General features: G+C 46.5%; 2 protein-coding genes across 2 annotated transcripts; both read left to right on the forward strand.

The window, feature by feature from the left end:
• The first annotated feature begins 45 nt into the window (after positions 1-45).
• On the forward strand, positions 46-7856 carry LOC118089167 (aryl-hydrocarbon-interacting protein-like 1). The gene is made up of 5 exons (XM_035123585.2): positions 46-1753; positions 2727-2906; positions 4263-4451; positions 5940-6116; positions 7419-7856. Exons 1-5 carry the CDS (start codon positions 1658-1660, stop codon positions 7638-7640), a joined length of 864 nt encoding a protein of 287 aa, XP_034979476.2. The 5' UTR covers positions 46-1657; the 3' UTR covers positions 7641-7856.
• Positions 7857-10399: 2543 nt separating this feature from the next.
• On the forward strand, positions 10400-12234 carry LOC132591538 (uncharacterized). Its single transcript, XM_060270576.1, has one exon. It carries the CDS (start codon positions 10450-10452, stop codon positions 12232-12234), a length of 1785 nt encoding a protein of 594 aa, XP_060126559.1. The 5' UTR covers positions 10400-10449.
• Positions 12235-13492: the final 1258 nt, after the last annotated feature.

Genomic DNA, 13492 nt, shown 5'->3' on the forward strand with positions numbered 1-13492 from the left:
AGCTTTTTAATTCTTATGGATAAACAATTTCAACACATAATAGACAATAGACCCAGAAATGGGTGGGTATCCTCAGCATCAAGTATTCTGCCCATTCCTGCTCCTGCTCATGTTCTGTCCCTTCACAACTTTGCACTGAATCATTCCATTTGTAGGGTGTAATGTTCTGCCTCTAGACCTCAGTTTGGGTTGTGTCTTTTAAAAACAAAATGAACCTGTGACTCTCCAGATGTTCAGCTCAGCTCCCCTCAGCCAGTATGGTCAGTGGTCAGAGATAATGGGAATTGTAGTCCAGCAACATCTGGAGGTCCACAGGTCATTCCACCTGTGTTGTATAGATGCCCTATAAAACAAATGAGAAAACTACTGCTAAACTTGAAAGCTATCTATCTCAATCTGTTAATTTTGTTACAGGTAGGTAGCCGTGTTGGTCTGAGTCGAAACAAAATTAAAAAAAATCATTCAGTAGCACCTTAAAGACCAACTAAGTTTTTATTTTGGTATGAGCTTTCGTGTGCATGCACACTTCTTCAGATACACTGAAACAGAAGTAACCAGACCCTTATGTATATTCAGAGGGTGGTGGTGGGGGTGATGGGAATGGGTGATGGGCTGATAGGAGCGGTAATTTTGTGTATTACCGTTTGGATCAACCTGACTTCTTCCCACTGGAAGTTGGGACTCTGGCTTTGAAGTAAATTAATGTCCTTGAGTTAGGATGTCCTCTGGGTGGTACGACTTAGAGCAGGCATCCCCAAACTGCGGCCCTCCAGATGTTTTGGCCTACAACTCCCACGATCCCTAGCTAACAGGACCAGTGGTCAGGGATGATGGGAATTGTAGTCCAAAACATCTGGAGGGCCGCAGTTTGGGGGTGCCTGACTTAGAGGATCAACTGAACAACCTGTGTCATCCCTGCCACTTGCAGCATGATGAACATAATGTATGTTTTATGTACTTCTTTATGGGTTGTACTTGGATTGCATTGAAATCAGGTAAGTTGTGACTTCCAAGTTTCATTGATTTCAGTGGTAGCCAAGTGGGACTAACATGGAAACGACCCTGGGTATTGATGCAAAGTATGCATTAAATCATTAAATGGGCTGCAACTAAAAGGCATCTAACAAGTGTAAAAAGAAGGTTTTCCAAACGTACCAAAAACATTACTTACCTGGGGCACCATTTGATCTCTGGTTAACCCTTCGAGGGAGGTTTATGGCCCAGCATTCTTTTGTAGAGGAAGCATTTTTCTACGGAGGGGCGTTCACACCCTCTCAACTAGCCCTAGGAAATTGCTAGCATCTTCTAGAAGGATGCTGGGGGATTTCTCTGTTTACTAAACTAGCCTAATCTAATTTCATACCTACTAAGAAGGCAAATCCTGGATTAACCTGGCCTGGCAAGGAGGGGATCAGGAAGGCAGCTTCAGCCTGCTGTTTCCCCAGCACATTGGATAAGGTGACAAGGACCGGGACAATATCTCCGCCTTCAAAAGGGGTCTGCGGGCAGAGAAGAATTTCTGCTCAATTCTCTAGAGTTGGTTGGACATTAGTACGATCAAAATAGATTGGGAGTAGAAGGTGAATTGAAGTGGGTCTGTTCCAGCAAGGCATTGTAAAACAAAAAGTTCTCCGGAAAAGCCGCTAGCAGCTCTGCCATGGAGGAAACGTATCTGCTTAACGTGGAAGGAGTCAAGAAAAAGATTTTACATGGCGGCCACGGTCCGTTGCCAGATTTCAAAGATGGGAGCAAGGTAAATGGCTGCAAGCATAGAAACCATTAGAAATGTGTAAATAGGATCATAGGAAGATGTCTTACACCATGCAAACTCGTCTCATCTAGCTCATGGTTGTTGATATACTGAGTTGCAATGGCTCTCCCAAGGTTTTGGACAGGAGACTTTCAATCCCAGCTAGAGGTGCTGGGTACTTAAATAGGGACCTTTTGCATGCAAGCATGCCCTCTGCCCCTGAGCTAGAGCTCTCCAGCAGTTATTGGCAATTATGTCTAAATTGAACCTCCATGTTTGGAGGCAGTATAGCCTGAATTTGAGTGGCTGGGATCGGCAGCATGGAAGAGCAATTGCTTTCATGTTCTGCTTATGGGCTTCCTGGATGCATGTTGCTGGCCACTGTTGGAAATGGGTGCTGGACTAGGTGGGCCTTTGATCTGATTCAGGTAATTGATTCTTGGGTAATTAGGTAAAAAGATGGGCAGCAGAAGGGTTGACCTGGAACACACCTCTTGATTCCTCTGCCTTCTGTCTCTTCTGACTAGTGGCTTTAGCTGTTTTTCTGTTACAGAGGTAAAGCACATAGTAATAAGACAGTGAATCCTTTCAGTTGCATAATATGTCTAACACGTATAGAGCCTTGGAGGCTAAGCGCTGTGTCAGGTTCTAGCCCTATTCAGAGTAGTCCCATTGAAATTAAATGGCCTATTCTTGGTAGGACTAGCAGCCCTACATATTTAAGTTTCTGTCCTACCTTTCAGTTATGTGCTTTCAGAATTATGACGCTCATTTGCTATTAGTTAAAGGACAATAATTCCCACATCGGAAGAGGAAACTAAGCAGGCTCCCATTCAATGGAGGGAGGCAATAAATAATTGCCCCAGAACATTGTGGAAGGCAAAGCAAAGGTGGTTCTGAACTTCCAGGGGTTTAGATTTGAGCTGACTAGAGCCCTAACCATTACTGTATTAACTTTAGTTTGTCTTTGATCCAGATCACATTCCACTTCCAAACGCTAAAAGACAACTTTGAGAGAACGGTTATAGATGACAGCCGGGGCCCTGGCATCCCCATGGAGATTATTGTGGGGAAGATGTTCAAAATTGAGGTGTGGGAGACCCTTCTAACTTCCATGCGGATCGGCGAGGTGGCAGAGTTCTGGTGTGATGCTATTGTGAGTGTGCAATTGTGTCAGGCATACCCTGAATGCATGAAATTGTCAAGTTCATGCCTACCCTAATTAGCAGAAAGTTATTTGCAATTGACTATCAAGCATCTGATACCCTTCAGATGCTGTTGAACTCCAACCCCCATATTCCCCAGCTAGCATGGCCAGTGACCGAGGAAAATGGGAGTTGTAGTCCAACATCTGGAGAACACCACAGTGGCTATCGTAAAATATGCTCACAACCTCCCATCATTTGACCCAGCTATCCAGATTCACTAAAATAGTTCCCCAGACTCCACCTTTTCAAAGTCTCTGGAACAGGCATCCCCAAACTTTGGCCCTCCAGATGTTTTGGGCTACAATTCCCATCTTCCCCGACCACTGGTCCTGTTAGCTAGGGATCGTGGGAGTTGTAGGCCAAAACATCTGGAGGGCCACAGTTTGGGGATGCCTGCTCTGGAACATAGGAAGCTCCCTTATACCGTGCCAAATTATTGGTTCATCTAACCCAATATGGTCTACATATCTCCAGGGAACAAAATGGTCTTCTCCATCACCAGCTACTTTATTATCTTAATTTGAAACCGAACCCTACCCTCAGCATGTAATGCAGGAACTCTACCACTGAGCTACATGCCTCATCAATCAATCTTCCTTTTATCAAGTGCCTCTTGCAATAGATTCTAGAGTAAAGCAGGGATGGAAAATTGCAAAGGGTTTTGGACTCGGGGGTGTGTGTGTGTGTGGATTCAAATACCTATTAACTTGCCTCTCGCCTTCAGGCCTTGGGCAAATTTCCGTTTCTTATTGTGAGTTGACTAAGGGCTATTTCCAGGCCACCTGTTTACTGAACATCCATCCTGATTTGTTTCCAGGGAGATTAAATAGCCAACATTGTCTAATGAACATTTGTTCTGACTTGTTTGTGGGGAGGTTAGATGCTGCTGCATCAAAGCAAGTGTTATCCAGCACTTCCCTGTGCATCTTACCCTCACTTTCCTGAACCCAAAAAGTCTGTTCTTTTGGGGAGGAAGTGGCCTTGTTGTGCAAGACCTCTCTCCCCCACTCCCCAATCCATTATAGTTGCACAACCTGAATTTGCCAGTGACTTGATCCTGTCCCAAAATAGTGATAGTCTTGAAGTGTCCTAAGAGAATGCCAATGATCTAGCAGCCTAGCCTGACGCTTGGGAGTAGGATGGGCTATGCTGTGCCTTTTTATGCTAAGATAATGCAGATCGTACACTAAGGAAAAAATACCACCTTCCCTCTTGGGCATCTGATTGTAGCACATCACATTCCCCATGCAAGGCCCTGTATGCTCTCTGCACCAGTCTTATGGTTACCTCCTTCGCAATTTCAGCACACAGGAATGTACGCCTTAGTCTCCAAGGGCATGAGGAAAATTGCCGAGGGCAAGGACCCTCTGGAGGGCCAGAAGCATCGCTGTGGGATGGGCAACATGTTCGATTACCACACCACAGGCCACGCAGACCTGGATGAACTACAGCAGACGCCACAGCCCCTTATTTTCATTATGGAGCTGTTCAAAGTGAGTGGGAGGATCAGAAGGAAACTACAGATCCGTTGTGTAACGCGCGGTTGCCACCATCTCCTCAACAGATGAGATCAACTTCAAAGTCATAAATACTTTGTATTCCCCTGTCCTCCAAAGGGTGTCAATTGGTTTATCACACCCTCCCTCCATTTTATCCTCACAACCCCTGTGAAGTAGCCCGGGAGGCAGCAGCTGGCCAAGGACGTTCTGTGAACATCATGGCTGCATGGGGATTTGATGCTGTATTGTTTTAATATTAGATTGGGAGCCGCCCAGAGTGGCTGGGAGGCTCAGCCAGATGGGCGGGGTATAACATAATAATAATAATAATAATAATAATAATAATAATAATAATAATAATAATAATTTATTATTTATACCCCGCCCATCTGGCCGGGTCTCCCCAGCCACTCTGGGCGGCTTCCAACAGAAAAATAAAACACAATAATCTATTAAACATTAAAAGCCTCCCTGAACAGGGCTGCCTTCAGATGTCTCCTAAAAGTCTGGTAGTTGTTTTCCTTTTTGACATCTGTTGGGAGGGCGTTCCACAGGGCAGGCGCCACCACCGAGAAGGCCCTCTGCCTAGTTCCCTGCAACTTGGCTTCTCGTAGTGAGGGAACTGCCAGAAGGCCCTCGGTGCTGGACCTCAGTGTCCAGGCAGAATGATGGGGGTGGAGATGCTCCTTCAGGTATACTGGACCGAGGCCATTTAGGGCTTTAAAGGTCAGCACCAACACTTTGAATTGTGCTCGGAAACGTACTGGGAGCCAATGTAGATATTTCCCAGCCCACTGCTCCCCAGGCCTAATCCAGCATTCTGGCAACTACATGCCACTGACACGGCAGTCCGTGCCAATGAGTACCAGTTTGTGTCCAGCTGTGTCAGATGCAAAAGCTTTTTGTGGATTCTACCACCGCAGTTGGAGGGAAGAAGCATCTCTGCCCGAATAACCCTCTTCCCCCACCCCAAGGTCCTTGCACTTTGAAAACTGGCTTTCAAAGTGTCAGAGAAAAGGGTTCAACTTACCTCATCCCTGATGTGCTGTTTTGCTATTGTCAGCCTGCCTATGCACAGCATACAGTTTCAGAAACCCTTGTCCAGGTGCTTCCACCGTCTGCTGTGAAATGGGTGGCGACTTAGTAAGAGGACCTTCTCTGCTGCAGCTCCCTCAGAAATCTTTGTACTAGGAGGTCCACAGGCAGATATTAGAGCTGTGAACATGCACTGGGAGCTGAGCCAATGGGGGTGCCGTCTCAAAGCTGGGTAAGCAAGGCACCGGGCTTTTGGGGAGGAGGTGTGAAGCTCTGGCAGGATCCTAGAGTCCTCTCACCTCCTTTCCAAAGCCTAGCTAGCAGTTCCCCAGTTTTCAGCACCAAAAGCAGATAGGGGCAGAACGGGGGAAAGCACGTGCCCTGGTACGGAACCCCTGTGTAAGTGGGGGTTCCCCTGCAATAACTGTGGTTTCCTCTCCTATCTAGGTAGAGGATCCCTCTTCCTACAAGCGGGATACGTGGGCCATGAACAACGAGGAGAAGCTGCTGGCTGTGCCGAAGCTGCACACGGAGGGCAACCGACTGGTCCTTTCCAGGAAATTCAAGGAAGCGGCAGAGAAATACCAGGAAGCTGTCATCTGCTTGCGCAATATCCAGGCCAAGGTAAGAGTTGGGTGGAGATAAAATTAAAAAAGTAATTGATTTAAAATATGCTGGCTCTAAACAGGCTGCCTGTCTCCATATTTGACTGCCTATAGAGTAGGACTTTCTGTTGTTACAAGCTAAGGCAAGTGGGGTAGTTGGCCAGGACAGGGTCTTCTCAGTGATGTCCCCTTCAATTATTCAATGCTCTCTCCAGAGAGGTCTGCTTGGTGTGTTTTTTGTCATCTTCTTGGCACCAGGTAAAGACCATTGCAGCAGCAGCAGCAACAACAACAAAATATCCCAGGCCTTTTAAACAAAATTTTAGCTCTGTTGATTGTTTCACATGGCTTTCAAGATCTTGCCGCCATTCAAATATTTGGGTTTATTTAGATATTTTTTTATTTGCATTATTCTTCTCTAAAAACTGTTTTGCACTTCTTTCTCATATGAATTGTTCCTATGATTTTTTTATTTAAAAATCAAAAAGTGGTATAAATACGCATAATCAGAGCCATGAAGCAAGGGGAAGAGCCCGTCTGAGGCAGCGAAAGTGCAGGAGGCAGTGCTCTACTTGATCTACTACTTCCACCACTGCCGGAGAGAGGGAAGCTTTGTAGCACACAGCGCTGCTCACCTTCCCTGCCGCTGGATAGAGGAGCTGAGTGTTAACACTTTGAGGACCACCCCAGCTCCCACTGAATTTGGTGAGAGCTGGGGCACGAAGGCGGCAGAAGTTGTTGGTCTCCAACTCCCATCAGCCCATGTCAGAATAGCCCTGTGGTGCAAGATGGTGGTGGAATTTGTAGTGCAACATCCCCTGGAGGGCCAGAGGTTCTTCCATCCCTACAATATATAATGAAGGTTTATGAATGTCCGGTGTTGGACTATGTTCTTGGACCACTCATTCCCCATGAAGGACTTACCATGTCTGATGTCTTGCCACCCCTAAAGCTAAGCTGTATTTCACCTGGCCGGTGTCTAGATCACCTGGGGATCCAATTTTTAAGCTATTCTGAGCTCTCTGTGAGAAAGAGGTGGATGCAAATAAATCATTTTGTTAATTAGCTAGGTGCTCTCTTTTGCCATAAACGAGTTTGTTGGCTTCCATGTCTCTGGTATATTCTGCCGTGTCCCACCCTGAACACTGGCTTCAATGCAGGGAGTCTCTGTCTCTTAGTGGACTATTCCAAACCTTACCTGGAGATGGTGGTGATGGAACCTGGGACCCACATGCGAAACCTGCAAAGCAGGTGCCTTTACCACTAAGCTACAACTCTTCTCCAAACCCACCATCTTGTTCTTTGTTGGCTTTTTCTACAGGAGAAGCCATGGGATGAAGACTGGATGAAGCTGGAGAATCTCATTACACCTCTTGTGCTGAACTACTGCCAGTGCCAGCTGGAGTTGGGGGAGTATTATGAGGTGCTGGAGCACACAACCGACCTCCTGCAGAAGAACAACGGTGAGTGGTACCTCCAGCTTGCTACTTGCAGAACCCTCCTCTATCCTTTTCTGCATGTGCCAGGACCCTACACTGCATGATCATAGAGATGTGCTCCAGCATTCCTCCCGTTGTCCCGTTGTCCTGAGACTACACATCTCACATCACATACAATTTTATTGGCCACCCATGAAGACATCAATGACCAATGCAATTACTTGGGCGGTTTGTTAAGACTGGGTGACTCTGAGCTCACACGCTTTGTTCCTTTACGTTATTTATGCTTCCAAAAAGAGCAAAGCAAACATTTGATACCAGTTTAGACACATCCAGTTGACATGCAATCACTGACCCACAGGTCCTTTTGGACCTAGAAGAAGGCAGAAGGGCGTGGAATGAGGGCGGAGTGGGGTGCACTTATGCTCGCCCTGCCAGTGTGTGCAGGGGCCGGGAACAGAACCCCTGTGCAAAATAGTCACTGTCTGTATCAATAGCCTGCTTTTGCAGCCTTAAGGTCTAGATTTATCATTATTACTACTATTAGTATTAATTAAAGTTGGGATTTTGAGAACACAGTGTTCTACACTACTTACCAAATTATTCATGCATCGTAATTGTGAAACCACAAGGTTCAGCACTGGTTCCAGGTTTTGGGGTGCTGTTGGGCAACATGCCTTTGGTGGGCATGTCTCCTCCCTCCAGGAGTCCATCTCTTCCTTCCCACGATCACAAGTGTCACATGATCAGCACAGCAACAAGGCTCCCTAGCAGGAGTGGGGGAGCTCAGGCCTGGGGGCCAAATACAGCCGGATTCTTTGAAACTGAATGTAAACTCAGCTGAAGTCCTCCTCCCAATGTGCAGGAGGAGGAAAGTGGGAGCATGTGAGCCCAGTGCTGGATTCCAACTCCAATCAGCATGTTTAATGGCCAGGGAAGATGGGAGTTGTGGCCAGCAGCATTTGCAGCATCACAAGTTCTTTAGCCCCGGTTCAGCATTATGTGTGATCCTACCCCATTGTGTCTCAGGGAATAACTGAGGAGGAAACGTCAACAGTTGACTTTGGTTTTATTCACCCATCGTCCTCTGGCAATTTTACACAAAGCTACTGGTACCTCTGAGAGAGAGATTTATCCTGTATACACACCATACATTTAAAGCACACACCCCTGCAAATAATTCTTGTTAAGGATGTTGTTAATTTTAGCTCTGTGTTATAAGAATTTTAAAAGGTCTCAAATATAGAATATTGCATGCCGAGGTCCCCAGGACACCCCCCAATAACTCACACAGCACACAGAAATTAAAATTAAGGTTTTTGGCATTTTGGTCACAACTTTATTTAAATACAAAAATGTGAGTGGTTGCTTAGGTATTGGTTCCATACATACACATACACACATCTATCTATCTCTAAGACAGAACTAACTGACTTCCCCGCTTCCTGAAGTCAGTGCAGGGAAAGCATTTTGGGGAGAGAATGGAGCTGGAAGGCTGGCCCTTCGCCTCTCCACCAAATGCCCCCAGGGGCTCTTGCGTGGCCCTAGCCTCTTGTCGGGGTACGGGCTAAAGCATGTCGAGCCCCTGGATTCCTTTAACGGAATTCACCCTTGCAGCAGCAGCATTGGAGGAGCCGGCACAACCAACAACCAATTCTGGCCCCTCCACCAACCAACAGCATTGGAGGGACTGGCACAACCAATCATGATCCCTCCACCAACCAATTTATGAATCAATGCCTAACCGCCAACCTTACAAGTTGTGACTATTTGCTATGCAGTAGGCGAAAACCAAGTGGCACCAGCCAATCAGCCAACCCCATGACAGGCACAGCAAGGTCAAACGCAACAGCCTAATTAAAGAGGAGGGTGGGTGGGTGATCCGAAGCTCGCAGCAAAGAGAAAGCCCAGGCTGTGAGCAAGGAATATAAAACCAGTGGGCTGTCCCCAAATTGCAACATCCAAATCTACCCCACAACAATAATCCACCAGTTGTAGCCCTGGTCATCTAGTCAACCCCACCCAACAGAAAGGGAGCGTGTCCTGTTAGCCCCCACGGCAACATGGGCTCTCCATGAAGGATAACCTGCTTTCATAAATGCACACATATCTAAATATATGAACCATGTGTCTGAAATAGCAATCCTGAAGCCATTTTCACTCTCCCAATGACTTCAGATATTCCTCTGCAGTAAGGGAGGCAAAGGGAGAAAAAGCCCTTCCCATTGTCTTTTTGCTTGCAAATCCTATCTTAAGGGTGCATTTGTGTATGAATAGGGTGAGTCTGTGACTTGGACTCAGGAACTAAAGTATTAACCATCACAAAAGAATGGCCAGGCTGCCCAGGTAATACAATCAGTGACCATTATAAGGTATTCGGTCAGGCAGGATTTCTGCTGTAGACTGCCTCCTGGCTCCTTCTGTGATGTATTTATGGTGTTTAGGGGTGGTGGCCTTGGGCTACAGGGTGGGCAATTTTAAAAGTCTACATAAGGCCTTGCTCACTATTGTTCAGGGTTCTCCTCCCTCTTGCGCGTGGTGAGTTGCAACAGTTCCGTGAATAAAGATCAGGCTTACTAGCCGCTTTACTTCTCAATATACTCTGCTATTTTCTCCTACTGATAGGGCTCTATACGGGCTCCGGAATACCCCATACGGGAAAGGGAGCAGTTTTTCTTATAACATCTGTAAGGGGTGAGCAACAATTCCCAGTTTTCTTTGGTGGGAGGAACTGCGCTTTAAATGAATGTGGTGTACACAGTCATTGTGTGACCCGAGTGGGCTGACTTCAGTCTCATGTGGTCCACTCAGATGACAACATAAGAAACACCCTATCCTTACATGGTCCAGGAATGCAGAATACTGAGAGCGGTGGCTTTTAACATATAACTCTATAATTTATAAGATTTGTTTATGAGAGCTAGCAAACCAACTGACTTTGTTCTTTTGCTAGAAAATGTCAAGGCTTATTTCAAACGGGCTAAAGCCCACGCTGCTGTCTGGAATGAAAAGGAGGCCCGAACAGACTTTTTGAGGGTGGCCCACCTGGATCCATCGCTGACTGCTGCTGTGAGGAAAGAATTGAAGCTCTTGGGGGAGAGGATGAGGAAGAAGCACGTGGAAGACCGCAAGAAGTACAAAGATCTCTTCCAGCAGCCTCCTCCTAAAGGAGAAACTGAGGGGAGAGCAATGGAGGAGACAGAAAAGCTGTTGGATTCTAGCCTCGGCCCACAAACAGAGGAAAAGAATCAAGAAACCCTGAACCCTGAGAGAGGAAGAGAAGAAGGGAGATGGATGGGTGCAAAGACTGAAGAAACAGAGCAAGGGAAGTTAGCAGAGAAAGAGGAAGGACTCCTAATGAAGACAGGCGAAATGGACAAAGAGGACATCACCCCTCAGAAAGTGAGGGAAGAGGAAATGGAAAATAAAGATAAAGGAATGATGGAGAGTCATTCTGGAGATGACCTGACAGGGTGTGAAACATCTGGAAGCAAGAAACGGTTAGAATTTGGGCAGTGGAAGCTTGAAGAACAGAGGGGGAAAGTGGAAGAGATTAATTCTGGGGCTTGGGATCAAAACAGAAAAGTGGATTTTCCAGTGCTGGAAGAAAAGGATGCAGAAAGAAGAGCCGTCCCTGGGAGCCCTGGGAAGGAATTAGGGGGAGTTGCAGGAAACCATGTGAACAGCAGCGTAGGGGAAGGGTTCATTAAAAGACCTTGTGAGACTGGAGTGGGCACTGGAGCAGAGAACTTCACAAGAGAGACGGAAGGATATGAGGCAAGTTGTGGGAAACAAGAAGCCCAAACTCTTAAATTGTCAAGGGTACAGGGTGATAAGGGCTTTGGAGCAGAGGATCCCAAGGATGGGATTATAGTGGAGAGCCCTCAGGAAAGTAGTGAAAAAGGTGACTTCCAAATCCTTCCGGAAGGATCAAAGACAGAAGCAAGTGTGGCAACAGAAGCGAGGGAAAAGGTCAGTTCTGACTGGGAAAACTGTGGTGGGCCAAGAAAGGAGAATTCTACTGGAGTGGAGGAGGAACTTAAAGGAGAAACAAAATTGGGAGAGAAAAGAAGAGAAGATAATGATAATTTCATTCCAGAAGAGGAGACATGTTGCTGTGAAGCAGGCCCAGAGCATTGTGAGGGAGAGGCCGACCCAGAAGACTTAAAAAAAGTAGCAACTGATTATGTGAAAATAACATTAGATGTTAGGGCCAAGGAAGTGATAAGCCTTGAATCAGAGCATGCCAGCGAAGAGGGGGGTGGCCACAGAGAGGTAGCTGGATGTAGAGAGGAAGGAACTGAATTTGGTGACAGATCTAGGCTGTGCAAAGATGCACAAGGAGATGAGGTAGACCAAGAATGGTTCAAGGCAGAAATAAGCTTCAAAGCTGATGATCTGGAGATGGGAACGAGAGGGGAGGATTCTGAAACAGAGCAAGCAGATCTGCAAGTTAGGGGGGAAGAGCCAGAAGTGAAAACAGGCAGGGAAGCAGAAATGATTGTGGGGCAAGAATCTCTATGGGGCCATGGTGAGGTGTCAAGAAAGGAGGATGGAGATACAGAAGATATTTCATTGGCCACCCACTGCAGAGGAGACAAAAGCGAAGTGCTGGAGTTGACTGGATCTGGAGCAATGGGTGAGCTGAACATTTCTACCCTGAGACAACGCAACCTGATGAAAGAGGAAACCCAGTGAGGAGGCAGGTATGAAAAATAGTGGGTTGTAGAATCAGTTGCTAAGGCCTATGGCAGAGCTTTCCAAACTGTGTGTCACGACATGTTAGTTTGTTGGCTGCAGTGTGCTCCCCCCAGGGCTGGAAAGGGGGTAGTTTAACCTCCAGTTTGCTAGTAAAACTGAATTACTGTGTCACAAAATGATGCGTTTCTGTAAAAAAAAGTGTGTCACCAACATAAAAAGTTTGGAAAGCTCTGGTCTGTGATGATATTGGGGAGCAGAGTCAGAGTGAAAGTGTGCTAGCTAATAATCTTTGACGTGGCTAGCTCATCTTGTTGAGAACAGGCAACTCAGGGTCTGGTGCAGTAATCAAAGGCTCAAGGAGGGAGCTGCCATTGCATCTACACCTAGGAAAACAAGCATGCTTGCCCCTTCTTGGGTCTGCTGGTATTCTTTTCAGTTTCCTTCCTTAATTGAAGAATTGTCTGCAAAAAAAGTACTATACAGGGTCATCTTGCCATCCTCATCCAGCTACTGCACATGTACGCAGAAAATAAACCTCCTCCTTGCAACCACAGGCAAAGTCTAAAATTTCAGATGGAAGCTAGAGATGGGTTATGATTTCCATTCCCCTGCCCCAAAGATTCTTTGCAGATTTATTTTTAAAATTGTATTGTGCTATAGCTGTACAGTGCCTAGAGAACTAATTAATGAGGCTTCCAATGAATAGAAATAAAGCTGAAGGTGTTTTGAGAAAGGGACTGGTGCTCATGGTGGTGTTGATTATTCTTGCTGTTGCCCTGGCAAACAGGTTTTGCATTTGGTCAGAGAAGATATGGTCAGAGGGTATTTAAAAATGCATGAAGACCTGACTGCAAGGTTAAGGAGCTGCAGGACACTGCTGCTCAGTGTCATCTGCTTACCCTCATCCCGTAAGTATTGTACAGTATATGGCATCTCCTAAAAGGTAAAGGAATAAAGGAACCCCTGACTGTTAAGTCCAGTCGTGAACGACTCTGGGGTTGCGACAGTCATCTCGCTTTACTGGCTGAGGGAGCCGGCGTTTGTCCACAAGACAGTTTTTCCGGGTCATGTGGCTAGCATGACTAAGCCACTTCTGGTGAAACCAGAGCAGCGCACGGAAACACTGTTTACCTTCCTGTTGGACTTTGACGTGCTTTCGAACTGCTAGGTGGGCAGGAGCTGGGACCGAGCAACGGGAGCTCACTCTGTCACAGGGATTCGAACCGCCGACCTTCCAATCGGCAAGCCCTAGGCT

The sequence above is a fragment of the Zootoca vivipara genome, chromosome Z, assembly GCF_963506605.1.
Source record: "Zootoca vivipara chromosome Z, rZooViv1.1, whole genome shotgun sequence".
NCBI classification, from domain to species: domain Eukaryota; kingdom Metazoa; phylum Chordata; class Lepidosauria; order Squamata; family Lacertidae; genus Zootoca; species Zootoca vivipara.